Here is a 16,087-nt window from a genome sequence, read left to right as displayed (position 1 = left end):
ACTATGTGGATTGACGTGGATGCTAGTCATGGGGATGAGTACCCTGATATATTCAAGGATGTGCACCACTCAATTCAATCAACCGAATAGCCCGGTGGCGGTGAGTTGACCTGGTCAACTACTCTCTCCAGTGGCGTTGATCAATTATCCGTCAAATTGAGTTGAATGGACACTGGTTGAAGTCGTTGATCTCCAAGCTGAGCTATTTCACTCCCACTCTTCCATCCCCTTTTCTTCACATCCCACCTCCACCCATGATCCTTCTTCCGGCATCACCACTACCATTCTCGGTAGGAAGTAATGACACGTCCAGGTCGTCAATCACCCCAGCCCGTAACCACGATCGCAGCACTTGACACATTCCTATAATGTCCGCGTCCAGCCGATTTCGTAGTGGCGTCACCATCCGCCCTGCCGCTGCAAACATCCTCTCGCACTCTGCTGACATCGGCTGGATCGTAAGGAAGTCCAGCGCCATTCGTGAAAGACGAGGATACCGACGTTTGCGCTCATGCCAGTATGATATTGCATCTCTAACATCGTTATCTCCATCCTCCCACGACGACTGCCATAATTCGAGCTCGTCAATATCTTCATTGATGTCGTCAGGCAAAGCCGCTTCCTCTTTCACGATGGTGTATCTCGGACGCGTTGGGACCACACGTAATCCGGGAAACAACGCCAGAGGTACTGATGCTCTACTTCTTCATGTGGTGTTTCCTCTCGCAGGCTGGGAGCTGGCGTCGCTAAAGAGGCCACTGCAAGTGTTGCGGAAGATAACACGTCAACGTCGTTCGTGGAGGGCGCTGTAGACTCCATTCCTTCTCATTCAGAGCGTCCAGCTGTAACACGGTCGCGGAAGAACGCGATCATGGAGCGCGTCGGCACTGATCTAATCGGGAAAAAACCCAAAGGTGGTGAACTAAACCATATTAAGGTTAGTGTGACGAGAAGGGTGGACCACAAAGACTCAAGATGCCAAAACCTCTTCAGGAATCACGAGTCCTATTACCAGCTACCCTAAATCCACCACCTTCAATCCATTCAATCAATGATAACTCAAAATGGATTGATGTTTATGTAATCCTTATTCGATGTTGATTGACGTTGAGTTGACGTTGATCGTCAATCCATTCAACATATTGAAATACGTTGAGTTGAGCACACCCTTGGATATATTTCGTTAATATTTGCTATGTATGTCTGCGCAAACACTAACAGATCTAACCATGCAAAACATCGGACGCGTTGTGTCACGTCGCGACGCGTTATAACGCCTGAACCCAAATGTCTCGTCTTTTACTCGATCCATAAGGTCGGTGAACCTTTAATCTCGAGATGGCAGACTTACCTCTTGACCCTGAACTACCGACCAACAACGAGGGGCATACCGAGGTCCCTCGGCGTTCTCTGAATCCAGATCCTGAAGTCCGCCAGCCTTCTACTTGGGCACCGGCAAGTAATGAGGAGCGGAGAATCTTCCGCGTCTGGAAGGGATGGCCTGGAGGAGCGCCAGGAGTAAAGCAATAGAAAGTGTCGGCGACGGGTTCCCGAATTGTCCAATTAGGAAATCCGAGTTAATGTGACAGGGGCCTTCCACGGGTTCAATATTATGGACATCAATCCACAAAGCCGGATAATGACGTGGATGGATTGATTCGCTACCCTGCCAGGTGGGTCGCAAAAAAATAGGGAAAATAATACTAACGTACATGATAAGCGGGTGCAACAGACAAGCGAGTGCAACACAACATCACAACATCTCAGATAGAAATAGCAATAAAAACACAACAGACTATTAATTAAGTAAAATTAATCGCTATATTCTTCCATAGACATAGCGACAAGTATCTGACAGGTCCTTGCATTATGTCCTGTCTTGCCGCACGCTCCACAGCGCCTTTCCTTCATTCGCGGAGGCCCTCCTTGACCACCACTTCTCGATGGTCCAGCCACCGCCTGCGCATCAACATCCGTTTGATCAATTACTTGCCTTCCTTCCTCTACTGTCATCACCCCTCCTTTCTGTAGCCGGGTTCTTTTTGCCCTCCGCCGCCGGCTTAGTATCTTATTTGCCTGTTCAAGATCTTGGACCCTGGCCTCTAATAAGGCAACCTTATGCATAACTATCTTTGTTCCCTTGGAAGAAGACCTCAATGCTTCTAGAATTGACTCTGGAGAGCTACTTTTATGCCTTTTGATTCTCTTTTCAAGATATTCAAGCTGAGAGTCGGCTTCAAGGATAGTCTTTGGGGTCTTTGAGACCCAAGGGGTCGAGGGGCTAACTACCTCCTCCACAGGCGTTGGAGTCCGCAGCTGCACATCGAGCTTCGAGATTACACTTTCTGGGTCGAGAGGAGCAAGTCCGGCTCCTCTAAAGGCTGCTTTAATATTTTTCTCTGTCATTGTGGCCTGGTAGGCGGTGTAAAAAGCCGGCAAGAACTCGGTTTTGGAAATGTGGGTTACGGAGCATCTGATCAAATGCTCGATTTCTCGCCCGTAAGCCTTCTTAAGCAGGCCAAAGCACCCGACATCAAGAGGCTGCAGCAGATGAGACGAATGAGGCGGTATACAAAGCGTGATGATTTTATTTGCCTTGCAATATCTCTCAAAGTCGACCGAGTGGTGACTTTGGTGTCCGTCGAGGATCAGGAGACGATAGCGATTCTTTGATTGCTTGGTAGTACACCGGTCGAAGTGCTTTAGCCACTCGAGGCCTATCTCGTTATCTGTCCAGCCATTAGGACTCGTCGCAATAGCCCAATCGCCCGGGAGGTTGCTTTCTCGGTACCAGTGGGCGAGGTGATATTGGCCCGCACCTATGATGAACGGCGGGATCGCTTGGCCCTCGGCATTGATCGCCTGAATGACTGTAATCCATTCCCGGTTTCCAGGCTGCACTGATTTTGGTCTTCCACGCCTTTCAGCACCTGTGACGACCATTCCGCTCGCAATAACGCCCATCATAAAGCCAGTCTCGTCAAAGTTGTAGATTTCATCAGGTCGGATGCCATACTTCGCAATTACATTTGCTATGAGCCTAAACCAGTTGCGAATAATGGTCGGATCTTCACATTTGGCTCTCTGGTAGTCATATTTACGGGGGAAATGCGTCTTGAGGTCTTTGTGTCGCTTGACGAAGTTAGAGGCCCAGCGCTTGCCGACAGGCGGCGTCTCGCGGTCGGCGAGCAATCGGTTAGCCATCTCCTCAACACAACGCAGTCGCGGGGGAAACCCTCGCGAATCCAGATCGAGAATGAACTGAACTATGATCTGTTCTTCTAGATCAGATAGTTTGCGTGATTTTGGGATAGAATCACGCGTAGAAAGGATACCCTTCTGTCGGCGATATAAAGTCCAATAACGGACCTGGTAGATGCCTGCGGCGCGTCGGAGACTTAATTTTGGGTCATTTTGAAGGGCACGAAGTGCAAGAAGAATCCTAGCCTCAATATTTGGGTCTGGCATATTTGGTGGTTGAAAATTAATTGATTAAGTTGAGAAGATGTAAATTGCGGGATTTTTTGTTGCACTCGCTTGTCTGTTGCACCCGCTTATCATGTACGTTACAATTTGTATGCGTTGGAGTCAGCATAGTGGATCCACTGTAAGCTATCGTGGATTGGGTGGATTAGGTGGATTGGCAAGTGCCTCTATTCTTGATGCCATGATGGTGATGCTATTCCCGAAACCTTTGCCCACGCAGGTCCCTTATTCCAACTTCCGGGTGAGATCTTATGCCCAACGGGCACCCATCTCGTCTTGAACGCCCACTACCTCAGCGAGCCACTTTGTTGCCCATCCTTCAAGCTGTTGATCCGACATCTGAGCCAATTCGAGGTCGACTTTTTCTTCGTCCACCGAGATAAAGAAGGGATCTAATTCATGAATAATACCTGCCCTCAGCCATGAACGCAACACCTGGCACATCCCGATAATCTGGGCTTCAAGTTGGTGGCGCAGAGGGTTCACCATCCGACCTGCTGCCGAGAAAAGACGCTCACACTCAGCAGACATTGGAGCCAATAAGCGGCATATGAGAGCCGTCGCCACTTTGAAAAGGTATCCGGATTTTGGGACCCGGAAAGAGGTCACCTTCCGTCTCGATGTTATCCTCGCCATGTGGGCCGACGGCATGCTAGACCCTGACCAGAACCCTCATACTGGCCCAGTGTGCTGGAATGTTCCCTTCACTTCCGCAGCCAGTGATCAACATTGTCCTTTTTGGGTGCTTCCAACGGAGACAGTGGTGAAATTTGTGTCTACGCAGGCTGCTCGCTTTTTACTTCCACTCGACCACATATTTCTACAAGCGTCGAATGAAGTAGCCAAGCCTTTATCATCGTCGTCGTCGTCGTCGTCCTCCTCCTCCTCACTCGATCCCGTCCAGCAGATCCTTGGACTTTACACCGCGCAGTAGGGTTCCGTTTTTGACCGTCAAAAACGGTATTTGACGGTCAAATTCCTAAAGGGGGTTTTTGGCGGTAATTTACGTCAAAAACCCTACAATTTTAGGCTTAGTGCCTACCCGTATTAGGACTAGTATATGCACGGAATAGGTTTAGTACATCGTAAAATTACCGATGGGACGCACAAATCATCACCAATTCTCATCTTCGGTGTTGAAAAGCAATGGACATGAGACCAGCGCTCATCATATGTCAATCAAATCAACTTTGGCCCCGAAGTTGATTTGATTGACAGCCCTCGAGCTCAAAGTTGATTTGTTTGATTTGATTGATACCCTTTTCAATTCTGTGAGTGGGGACCCCGACCCGAAGTCATCCCCCTCGTGTACACCAACACTCAGCTACCCACCCAACTACCTAACCTTACTCCGCCTTGCCTGACCCAGTTCTTGAGGCATTGCACATGTTCCAATGTATCTGCGCCCATCGAGAGCCTCTGAGAAGTCAACGTCAGCTTCGCTAGGCTGAATTGTCTCTCACAATCGCTCGCCATCGCTGGAATAGCAAAGACATCCAGGGCAAAGCTGCTCAGGGAAGGAAACGAAGCCCTGTGGTCTCTCCACCATTCGATAGCATCCTGCGTATCCTGTGGCTCGAGACGGAGGTACCTTTCGAGCTTAACCAGGTCCGTTTGTGAAAGGGTACGCGATAATAACTAATGTTTGTGACAGTGTAAAACAAGTTTCAACGCTAACCAACGCCACCATAGCAAGAGAAAACAGGACAAAAGGGGGAATAGACCGAGACAGGAAAGTAAGTAACTAGGTACCTAACTAGGTTTATGTTTGAGAACGGTAAATCACACCGTGAGTGATGTAATTTGGTCCCCGAGAGCTGGTCGGCGGCATATTCTGCCCTGTTCGGTAGTGGATTCTGGTTAACGCCCGTTCTTTCAGCTGGTCTGGACTAACTGTTGACTAGTGGCGACTAACTCTCAGCTGGCTGTGGATGAAAAATGTCTCACAGCTTCATTCGTACACATGGCCTGGCATGACTAGATAAACCACACAACGTGGTTGTGTTGGAATGACTCGTTGTAGCATTATCCAAACAGCAATTGATCAATATTTGACGGGGGTTGGATTATGGGGACGTTGAGATGGCTTTTCGTCGTATCCGTCTAAGCAGGTAGTGCGCTTTGATCAGGGCCTGAGCTTTGTTGAGATCAGTGTGGCTAACAAACCGACCGTCTGACAGACCGTCTGACAGACCACCTTCAGACCGCAGACCGACCGACCGGCAATTCTCGTCAGACCGACCGACCAGAGCTGCCGGTCGGATTGGGTGGTCTGAGTCGGTCTGGGTTGGGGGTTTCCAAGGCCGCCATTGGTCGGCTCCTCCTCAAGGTACCCGTGCCGCGCCCCACCTATTTTAGCACTCACGAACTCGTTCCACAGAATAAGTGAGGCTCGGCGCAGGTAGCCATTGAGTGCACCCTTTAACTAGCGCGGGTAGAATCTCGGGATCAGATAATCAGACCTAGACCGACCGGCTGCCAACCCAGACCGACCTAGACCGACCGACCGGGAGCCTTGACCAACCCAGACCGACAGACCGAAGGGGCCGGTCTAGGTCGGTCGGTTTGTTAGCCACACTGGTTGAGATGCACGATAGCTTGACGATCATTGAACAAGGATTCACATTACGGGAGATGACCCCGCTGACAACCATCCAGGAATCATATAGACCTTGCTAAACTCAATCATGAAGTTACTTAACATGACATGTAATAACGTCCTCATGCAAAAGGGCAAATAATGTGGATTCGGTACTGTAAACAAACACAAGTAGGGTCGGTGAGGACCATGAGAAGAGGTGAGGCAGCAGTCAAAACAGAGGTGATGACTATGAGCCAGATGGCTGGGATCTTGTGAACGACAAGACCAGTAGTGAATTTCAGCGCCACATCAACTATAACGCTCAGTAGGACCCGGATTGCCGCATTAAGGGCAGAAAAGTGCTGAATTTCTTGGAAGTTGTCAAGTTTCAGCAGTGGCACTCCTTGTCATTTCTAACATGACTTACAGTAGACTGAAGAACAGTTCTAGAGAGTTAACGACGGCGTTTGACAAAGCAGTGGTGACACGGATGCTAGTAAAAGCGCGGTTGCGCCAGAACGAATTGGGTATCAAGGCCGGCTTCCCCTTTTGAACCTGGAAATGCACCCACACTGCAAACAGAGGCACGCAAAAGCGAGATGATGTCCTCTTCCACAAGCAAGAGTTGTTGAATACTGGTGAACATGAGACCGGCTAATCGGATGACCGAACTACCGGTCAGGGAGCTGTCTCAGCACTGTAACAAACTCTTAGATAGGTCATTACTGAACAGATAGAAATAGCGTTCCAACCCAAGTTGGGTTCAAATCCACGACACTACACTAGCACTTCTGGTGGATTTAGGATCACATAGCGATCCGTGCACTCGTGCACGGATCTTTTTGCGCCACGTGCAACCCCTGATTCCACTACACTGAGCCCAGATGTGTCGTGGATTTGAACCCTGGGGTCATACGCTCATCTACAGCGAGATTCGTGCCTGGGGTCCATAAATCAAGAGATACGCGTTGTATGTGCTCAGACCAGTTATCCACGGCTTGGAATACCCTCGGAAGGTGTATATCAGAGATATTAAACGGGTTCAAGACTCGTATATGCCGCTGCAGAAGCTGAAACCTGTCATAGGTCATAAGCCGGCGAATTGGGTGGTCAGGAGCATAATGCTCCGGGTGAGAAGTCTCCCAGTGGCTATGGATCGTATCTTCTTTATGAATTCCTATGTAAATCAGGATGGCAAGCCATATATATACCTCTGCAACGGAGGTCTCAACCCAGCTTTTAAGCCGGGCTGCCGGCTTTAAATGGCGGTCTTGGAGCAAGCTTTCAACCCAGCGATTGGTGTATTGAACCCATGTTTTAACTAAGGAATAGGGTAGGAAAATCTGGAAAAGCTCGCGAGAGGGCATCTCCATAGGGAGGAAGTAGGCGCCGCACCTTGTGGCCGGGTTGAAGACCGGTCGGCACGTAACATCGTTAGGCTGCTCACGGCGGCTGTTTTTCTCTGTGGTATAGCTACTTGGATCAGAAGCGTTAAGCGCCTCGCCGGGAATTGATTGAAAAGTCATAGGTCTCTTCAAAATGATTTCTATAGTGTTTTGGCAGTAATTCCTTTCTCAGAGATCTTTCCGTACCCTGCTTGTACCCTCGTCATTACGTGAGAAAAGGTGGGTCCGGTACGCGATGGTAGCCCCCGCGCAGTCAAGGAGATACCTTGTCCAGTTGAGCGTGCCAGGGTTTAGCAGGGACATTGCCACAAACCATTTGAGACAGAATGAATGAATTTATTCCGCCCGGGAGGATACGCATTTAAGACAGTGAAGGGAGGTTACATAGTACATTTGTTGGGAAACTTGGCTGGTGATCTTCTACGCCTCATAGTTCAGCAAACGTTGATCGCTACCTAATCTTAGTAGTAGTGTTCATTACGCCCGGGAGAAAGGATCTCATAGGGCCTATAGCTACGCTAAACTATCCACGTATCCCCGCTTTTCGTCCATTCTAATCTTAAGCATCCTCACCGCATTTCTTGCCTTTTCTGACCTTCCTAGGGACCCCTGTCACGAGTAGGGGTGGGTTTAAGGTTTTAAGCGAGGACAAAACTTTCTGGATCGACCTCCGTACTAGCTGCACATCTGACGCCAAGTGGGTCCTGAGACGTCACCTTGCCTTATGAGGCAGAAGTGCACGGGTTGGGGAAACTAACAGAACGTGATCGTGCTGTATTTCATTAACGCAGTCAAACAGAATTGAACATTCGTCACTACACCGACATACTGTTTTAGTAGCCAAGGTGTACGCAATTTCTGCAAGGGAGGGTCAATCTCGACCCTTAAAAGAATGTGCAACCCGACAAGGCAATCACTGGTAGGCCTCATTGAGTGGTTCGCCTTAATGCCTCGTCATTTTCCGAGGATCCTGAATTTGCTAATCTGAGTTTGAAATGCCCAGCGTGAGTACATCCTAACCACATCCTCAAGTTTCATCATCATCTCCTTCACCTCCGCTCGGCGGTCTCCTTCATCAAGGCAAACCTTCTTTAGCACTGGCAACGCCTTCTCATGCCGCACCTGCATGACCGCATCAGGACCCCGATCATCGCCATCATGAACCATAACGCTATCCTCCTATTCCAGAGTATCACTGACAGCAACAGCAACATCCACCTCCCCCTCCGTTGCCGGCGCATCCAGCGCATTGCCCATACCCGCCGTACGGCCGAAGGGATACTCTCATAAAACGGGATCATGAGGATCAACGTCGACTTAGTTCGATGGGTCATGTGCTCGGAGGAACGTCGTCACCACATCTCCCACCGACGTCTCTCCCACCAGCATCTCCACTCCCTGACGCATACACCGAAAATCCACCGCGACATATGAATTACGAAGGCGCGCCTTCTATGCCCCCAACACCGGGCGGCTACCATGCGCCTAGCTTCCCACCGCCCACTCCCGTAACTCATCAGAATTCCTACGAGCAGCATGGAGGCTACCCCTCAGGCCAGGAGCCATTCTCCAGGGTCTATTCGTCGTATGTCCCTTCCAGGAAGAACACGAGAGCTTCCAATGTATGAATCTTCTGTGATTTGGAAGTCCGCAAATACTGACAGGACATAGGTGTGTGACTGCTGCCGCCAGCGGAAGACCAAGTGTGACGGGACGAAACCATGTCAAACTTGCAAGGAAAAGGGCGTGGAATGCAAATACCGTGACCGAGTCCTTAAGCCGTAAGTTGGGTAAAATCTTTATCTGAACCATGCGGACACTTAACGGTTCAAATAGCACGGACAAGACCCAGGCCGATATCCTGGATGGTCTCAAGCGACTCGACCAGAGATTGACCAATATGGAATCCCTCTTGCACCAGCATATTGCGACATTAACTCCAACGACAGAACCATCAGCGGACGACGAGTACAAGTGCGCGCCAGCATCGCCTTACGTGGCTAACGGCGCTTCTGCCGACCATTACTACGCCGATCCTTACCGCGATCACACCTCATCGAAATCTATGCCACTTCGTATGATGGCTGAAGATGAAATGGAGGTTGAGCCCGGTCCACCTGTGCCTCCCGGAGAGCCTGCTATCCCTATTAATCACACGACGTTGGCCGGACTGCTGTTGGAATGGCCTTCCATTCGGGAGCTTACAAAACACCACGTTGAGCGCGAAGGTGTCCGATACATCAGCGAATACCCTATCAGCCAAGAACAAAACAGAGGTGTTCTGATGGTTTATGGGCAAGGTGAAAATACTCACCCATCGCGACAAGTTCCAGAGCCGACCGACCATGGTAACTTGGACATGGCGGACGATTCATCCGATACCACATCTCCTTCACCAGCGGCTGATTGGGGCCAGCTTGGTGGACTCAGCCCTCCTGATCAAGTGGAATACAAGGGAGGCGTTTTGGTTGATGGCAATCCCGATTTCTCTGAGCCGAAAGTGTGGGCGTATGTGGAAAGTTTCAAGAAAAACATTCTCAACATGCACCCTATCATCGAGCCCAAGCTTTTAGACAATTGGGTCAGGCACTTTCTGGATAACCTCCGACCATCACAGCCACGTCCAGCAAAACCACAAACATCAAAGCCCACCTTTTCCGTTGGAGGAGGCTCGCAGACGGAAGAAGTGGCAGGCTCAAAGAGAAAACGACCGCCGGGGCCGGATGGCTCCGAGCCATCACCACCCGCGCCATCTCGCACTGGTCGACCAGATCGGTCCATCCACACCGCTCTAGTCCTCACGGTTCTGGTTCTGGGTAAAGTTTGCCTTCACCGCGATAATGTCCCTGATGCTGTCCTTAGCAATAGAGTCATCCCGCCGCCGTCCGATCGACGCTCTCGCCGGCGATGTTCGTCCCAATCGCACTCGTCGACGGGTCTACCCTCACCGAAGGAGGAAGGGGATAAGAAACTTGACAACGGTCCATTATTCCGTGGCGTGGGTGCTTCCGGCGCTGGTAGCAGCCCCACGAAAAACTACGAGGTGATTCCTGGCCTAGAATACTTTGCATATGCTACGGATATCCTTGGCAACCACACTGGCGCGTACAGCATGAAGAATGTGTATGCCAACATCTTTGCTGGGTTATATCATGGCCAGCTGGGTAGACCAATGGAGAGTTTTGCTTTCATTCACGCGGCCAGCCACAAGCTGCAGGTCATTATGCGACCGTGGGTATTAGGATCTTCAATAAAACACAGGTGATGATGTGACTAACAAGATGCCAGGAGCTTGGACAAAATGAGACGAATCAAGCGCAACAATGAGTTCATTCAGGAAACCAAGTACAACCAATTTTCTCTCGCATTCTGGACCTGCCTGCAGTTAGAAAGTGATATCATTGCAGAGATGCAACTCCCTCCATCAGGCCTGCTCTCGCACGAAGATGATATGCCGCACCCCAACATGAGTCTCTTGGAAGGGTTCGACCAGCGTATCCTCGACAGCTACCCAGGCCAGCTATATCTACGAACTCATCTCAACAGCATCCACCGCATGTTCTACGCTCCCGAGGATCCGGCCAAACCAGGCAAGGATAAGTTTGGAAATGTTGGCGTTGTTTCTGATGCTGTCTCGGGCATGCATTGGGTCGCTCCCAGTTTCGCATTCAGAGAGGATGATCCACCCGCAGATGATATTCTGGCGGCAAGATTGCGAGCAAAGTACTGGGGAGCCCAGGCGATTACTTACCGCCCATTCATCCAACAAATTCTGCAGTTCTCGCACTCCATCAAGAACCATGCATCGAGCCCCAACTTTCCCAGCGTCATCTCCGAGTTTCGACAGGATATCACTGCACCTGCCATGCACCCCAAAGCCAGAACGCATGGCGATATCGATCCTCAAGTTGTCGAGTTGGCCAAAAAGGGCATCGAGGCGCTTATCGAGAGCACCCGTGCCTTCCATGGTCTCGGAGACAAGAGGCCGATTATCACCAATGTTTTCGGCACAGCTCACGCGTAAGTCCTTTTCCCCACCAACTGCCTCCACCTCAACTGACCACGTTGTAGGCAATGGGGAAACCTTTTAATCTTATCAGCTGCATTCCGTGACCCAATTCTTCACACTTATGTGGATGAGGAACTCCTCCGAACACTGTTCCACAAGACGATCCAGTTTTTGCGACAGTCGGCAACAGCGACGAGCGCACTTCGAACGGACATGCATATCCTTGAAGGCCTGCAGAGAGATCTTTTCGGCTATGATCATGATCCTCGGACCAACTCGAGCTTCTCAAGCGGCACAAGCGGCACAAGCGCACCTGGCTGCCATACTCCAAGGCCTGTTCCCATGGCTGCGCAGCCTCGGACAGGCTTGTCAATAAATAAATCCAAATCAAATTAACCCTACTTGGATTTGATTTGGATACGGGCGACTCGATTTGAATTTGATTAGAATTCATTTGGGCACATTTGTCAGATATTAAGGTGTATTGTGTGTATTGCTTGATCCTCTCGCAATCGAAGGACTATTGAGACCTTATATCTTCGGCTGGTTCCTTCTAGGACTTGAGTCCTAGAAAGTCCTAGATGAAAGTCCTATGATCTAAGTTTAGGATTTCAAACTTTAGTTAATCCTAAACCTTAATCCTAAAGCTGAGGGTGAACCCTCCAACATTCAACACCTATGTCGGCCTTGTCTACATCCTTCCCATTTTGGAGAAGCGTGGCCTATGCCGAGAATGGCGCAGTTCTGTTGTGCAAATAAGGATAACTACCAAATTCGATTCTATATATCGCTTGATGATGTTACAAACAATGGTCTGTTTCTATAAGCCGTCTACGACCTTCCCTATGTGTCTTATTTACTAGCCCTGATTCTCTAGCAGCAAATCGTCTAACTAAGAGAGGTCCACGGCGACAAGAAATCGCGCCACCTCGTCCTGTGCCGCTTATTCTGCACGTCTCTGCTCCGCGTTCAAAAGGTTTACGCCCTCTTCGGCAGCCTTGGTCATGGCTTCAAGCTTATTGAGTGCCCCTGATACGACTCCCACGACACGATCTCCAACATTGACCGTGCAGAGGTACTCTTTAATAGGCCCGTCAACCGGAGTATAGTCGTAGACAATTTTCTGGTCGACTGCTAGTTTTCCGAGTTCTTCTTTCGGGTGTTAAACATGAACATCCTCGCGGAGAATTCGGTCGAGATACGGTAAGATGCCGAACTTGTGAAGGAAGGCTGCGCATGTTTCGATGTTTCCTGAATCAAACCAAATAGCACCCAGAATGGCCTCAAAAAGATCAGAGTAGAATTTCTTGGGGTGAAGACGTGCGAGCAGTGTCCAGGGGTAGTGTGTACCATTGGTCCTAGCCGCATTGATTTCATCTCGAAGACTTTCAAATCGGGCCTGTGTCTCATTCATCACTCTGCCCATCTCTGGAGAGCCGTGGCGCATGAATTTCCAGATTGGCAGTGAGACTTCGGTAGACACCGGTTCCCCATCCTTAAATTCAATTTCAGGCCGTCGCAATCCATGTTGCATGTTTGTAAAAGCAAGAAACTCGGCGTTGGCCATGGCGGTCTTGATCATGTGCAAGCGTCCATTGGATACTGGTGGGTCGAATCGGAACATCCGTGTTAATATAGTCAAGAACCGCATCCCCAAGAAACTCGAGTTGTTCATAAGATCGCTGCTGCCCATCAGCTACATAAGACCCGTGAGTCATAGCCTCAACGAGTAGAGACTTCTTCTTAAATGTATACCCGATTAGCTCTTCTAAAGACTCCATCGTGGGTGGTAACTGCATATCGCTGGGTGCTGCTCGGAATAGTATGTCTCTGGCAACTCCGTCATCATGCCAGTTGCACTTGGAGCCCAAGAAGACTTTGATGCATTTCAGAGATTTGTGCATGCCTCCATCCTGGTAAGAGGCTCCAACAAGTGCCTCGACCACATCAGCAAGGGTCTTCGGGCCAATAAATCTCGATGCGCCATCGACTGGCTTCACGTCCAGAAAGTCGTCTCTATATAATGGTCGCCACTTTACGCCGGTGAATGTCTTGGCAAGGATGAACTTGAATAGGCCTGTCTCGAGGCACATGCGAGCCAATCGGGTGTTGGAGACTAGTCGATCTTTGAAATGGTTCAGTAGGCCTTCGGGCCAAAAGGGGTCTATAATACTGGTTAGTAAAGGTGACGATGAGGATGTGGTGTGCTTACGCTCTGAGTAGACTTGAGTAACCGTGCAAAACTTCAAAACCGAGTCACCCAAGAATTCAAGACGTCCATAGTCGACAGGCTCTGCGGCGCTGCGTGAGCTGATGGCTTCGATCACCAACTGCAAATCTGCAATGCCAACTGGCGCTAAAAGTGCCGAGGATAGTTCCGATGCAATGAGCTGAACCTCCAATTCATGAATGATGCAAGGAATAAGCATACCGCACTTAACGGCACGGCGAGGAATCTCGTCCACAGTCGCCCTGGAAATGGGGAGAACCCAGCGGTAGGGTTTGGTGCAGGAGCTTCCACTCTGTCCAGGTCTCAATTCATGCAATAGATCCGATCTGCGCGTCCATTGCTCTACAACTAGGTACGTTTCTTCTGGCGCATCTTCGTATTCGTTGAACGGGCGCTGAACTTGCTCCCTCGGACCCAAGACGGCAATTATAGGCGTAATTACAACAAGCCGCGAAAAGTAAAAAACCTACAACGTGCATGATAAGCTAATCAATCAGTATCAGTAGCATGGTAATCAATCAATCAGTTATCAGTAAGGGCCTTATCAATCAGTACTGCTTGTTGGGATGTCTGATTCCGCAAGCATGCCACGCAACTCAGCAGATACCTCAAGGACACCCTCCTGTATATCGAACGCGCGAAAGACCAACCCGTTTCCTACGATCTGGCTAGGACTATGGCTATGGGCGCACTGTCCCTTGTTAACAAAATCAACAACATCCCAGATGTCAGCACCGTACACGACGCGCTCCGGATGGCGAGATCGGAAGCAAAGACAGCAGCAGAAAGCGCACAGTGCAATCGTCGTTGCACGATGCTATGGCATCCGGCCGCGGATTTGCCGCGGCGGGAATGCTCTTCAATGCCTTGCGGTGCTCCCTGGTAATTAAAGAAAGTGCCTTCTGAGATACCATCCTAGGGAGCTCGCCCAGATACTCTGAGCCGCACCCAACTGTCAGATATAAAAAACCACTCATGCATTGCTCTAAGTGGGGATTCCCATTTTGGTGGCGTGTGGTGTAGTTGGTAAAAATCTAACACCAACGTGTTCTCGCGCCGTTAACACCTCGTCCTATACACAAGCTTGACGAAACTCCCTTTCCTAGTCTTCCAGCATACCTTGGATTGCCTCGACAAGCCGATACAAATGACTCATGCCGTTCAGGAGATAGCTCTTGATATTGTTGTTGCTAGCCTCTGTACCGGAGGTCACTCGAATGCCGAAGTTGCGGTACTTCCGGATAAAACAACGGACCCACTGCGCCCTCACAGGCATGTACGTACCATATAGATACGCAAGGATTGCTCTCTGGTCACCGAATTGCGTACAGAGGCACTCCCAGGCCTTCTCATGATCCTCTTCCGTCTCGGTAAACACCACCAGCCTCCATAACATAAGCACTCTGTGGTAATCGTGGGTTATCAGCCGAGACAAGTTATCGTGGGTGATTGGCTCTTCTTGCCTTCCGGATGCCTGTACTGCCTGTCGATCACGCTGGCTGAGGGCAGCGTCGGGCTCATCCGAACTGCTCTCTTCGCCAGTCCTGCTATCCCTCGTGGTGTGCACCCACTTCCGTTTGGACTGCAGTATTACATTGGAGTTGATATGGTGGATGCAAAGCTGCTACTGGGCGTCTTGAAACTCAACCCCCAGTGCCTTCTTCATCTGGTCGTCAAAGTCGGTAATGACAACGTCGGGGGTCCGGGTGCTGTATCGGTCGAGGAGCGTGCGTACACCGTTTGTAAGGAACTGGGACCCTTCAAGCCTCTCGTTGTCGATCAACCCGAATGCGGCGTTGAAGACAGTACCCAAGCAGGTCTGTCCCGTAACTTGGAAGAGTGGCAACTTGAAGCGGTTCGTGTTGCACGTGTTATCGAAACTGATGACCTCGGGGAAACGCCTCCACATCTGGATACAGTAGGGGAACGTCCAAACCAACCCCACCAGGCGGTCGGGTTCGTCCTTAGCCCACTCGGCAACGTAAGGGATCTCCTTGCCGTCGAACAACTTGATCAATGCAGCCGTAGAGCTGTAGCCACCCAGATTCTCTCTGCTAATCCGAGTTCTGGCATTGTAGATATCTCTCTTGGTGTAAACCGAATCTGGAAAGTGATCTCGGACTATGCCACCAATATCTCGTGCACGAATGCCAACCCGTCGACTGGAAGACTGGATGGTCGCCTTCACAGGGCTAGTAAGTCGTCGATGAACTGGGTGAGCGGCGGCATCGGTACTGGGGTTATGATTGTGGTGGTGGTGTTCCGCATCTGGGAAGTGCTGCAGAGTCCACTGGAAACCGTTCTCTGGCAGGGCCTCGGCAATAATGTTCCATAGGCACCCCGACTTTCGAGATTTTCGTTTCCGAATGCCAGCA

General features: G+C 50.1%; 2 protein-coding genes across 2 annotated transcripts; both read left to right on the top strand.

Moving 5' to 3' along the window:
• Window positions 1-3,737: 3,737 nt before the first annotated feature.
• FPOAC1_007332 (uncharacterized protein) lies at window positions 3,738-4,420 on the top strand (the record flags this gene model as incomplete). Its single annotated transcript, XM_044851800.1, has 2 exons — window positions 3,738-3,840; window positions 4,014-4,420. The coding sequence occupies 2 exons, from the start codon at window positions 3,738-3,740 to the stop codon at window positions 4,418-4,420; spliced, it is 510 nt and encodes a 169-aa protein (XP_044710512.1).
• A 4,048-nt stretch (window positions 4,421-8,468) lies between these two features.
• FPOAC1_007331 (uncharacterized protein) lies at window positions 8,469-11,878 on the top strand (the record flags this gene model as incomplete). The annotated part of the gene is made up of 6 exons (XM_044851799.1): window positions 8,469-8,477; window positions 8,682-9,095; window positions 9,145-9,254; window positions 9,310-10,704; window positions 10,762-11,493; window positions 11,545-11,878. The coding sequence occupies 6 exons, from the start codon at window positions 8,469-8,471 to the stop codon at window positions 11,876-11,878; spliced, it is 2,994 nt and encodes a 997-aa protein (XP_044710511.1).
• Between the last annotated feature and the right edge of the window lie 4,209 nt (window positions 11,879-16,087).

This window comes from Fusarium poae, chromosome 2 (assembly GCF_019609905.1).
Source record: "Fusarium poae strain DAOMC 252244 chromosome 2, whole genome shotgun sequence".
NCBI lineage: Eukaryota > Fungi > Ascomycota > Sordariomycetes > Hypocreales > Nectriaceae > Fusarium > Fusarium poae.
This window is presented reverse-complemented; position numbering and strand designations above follow the sequence as displayed.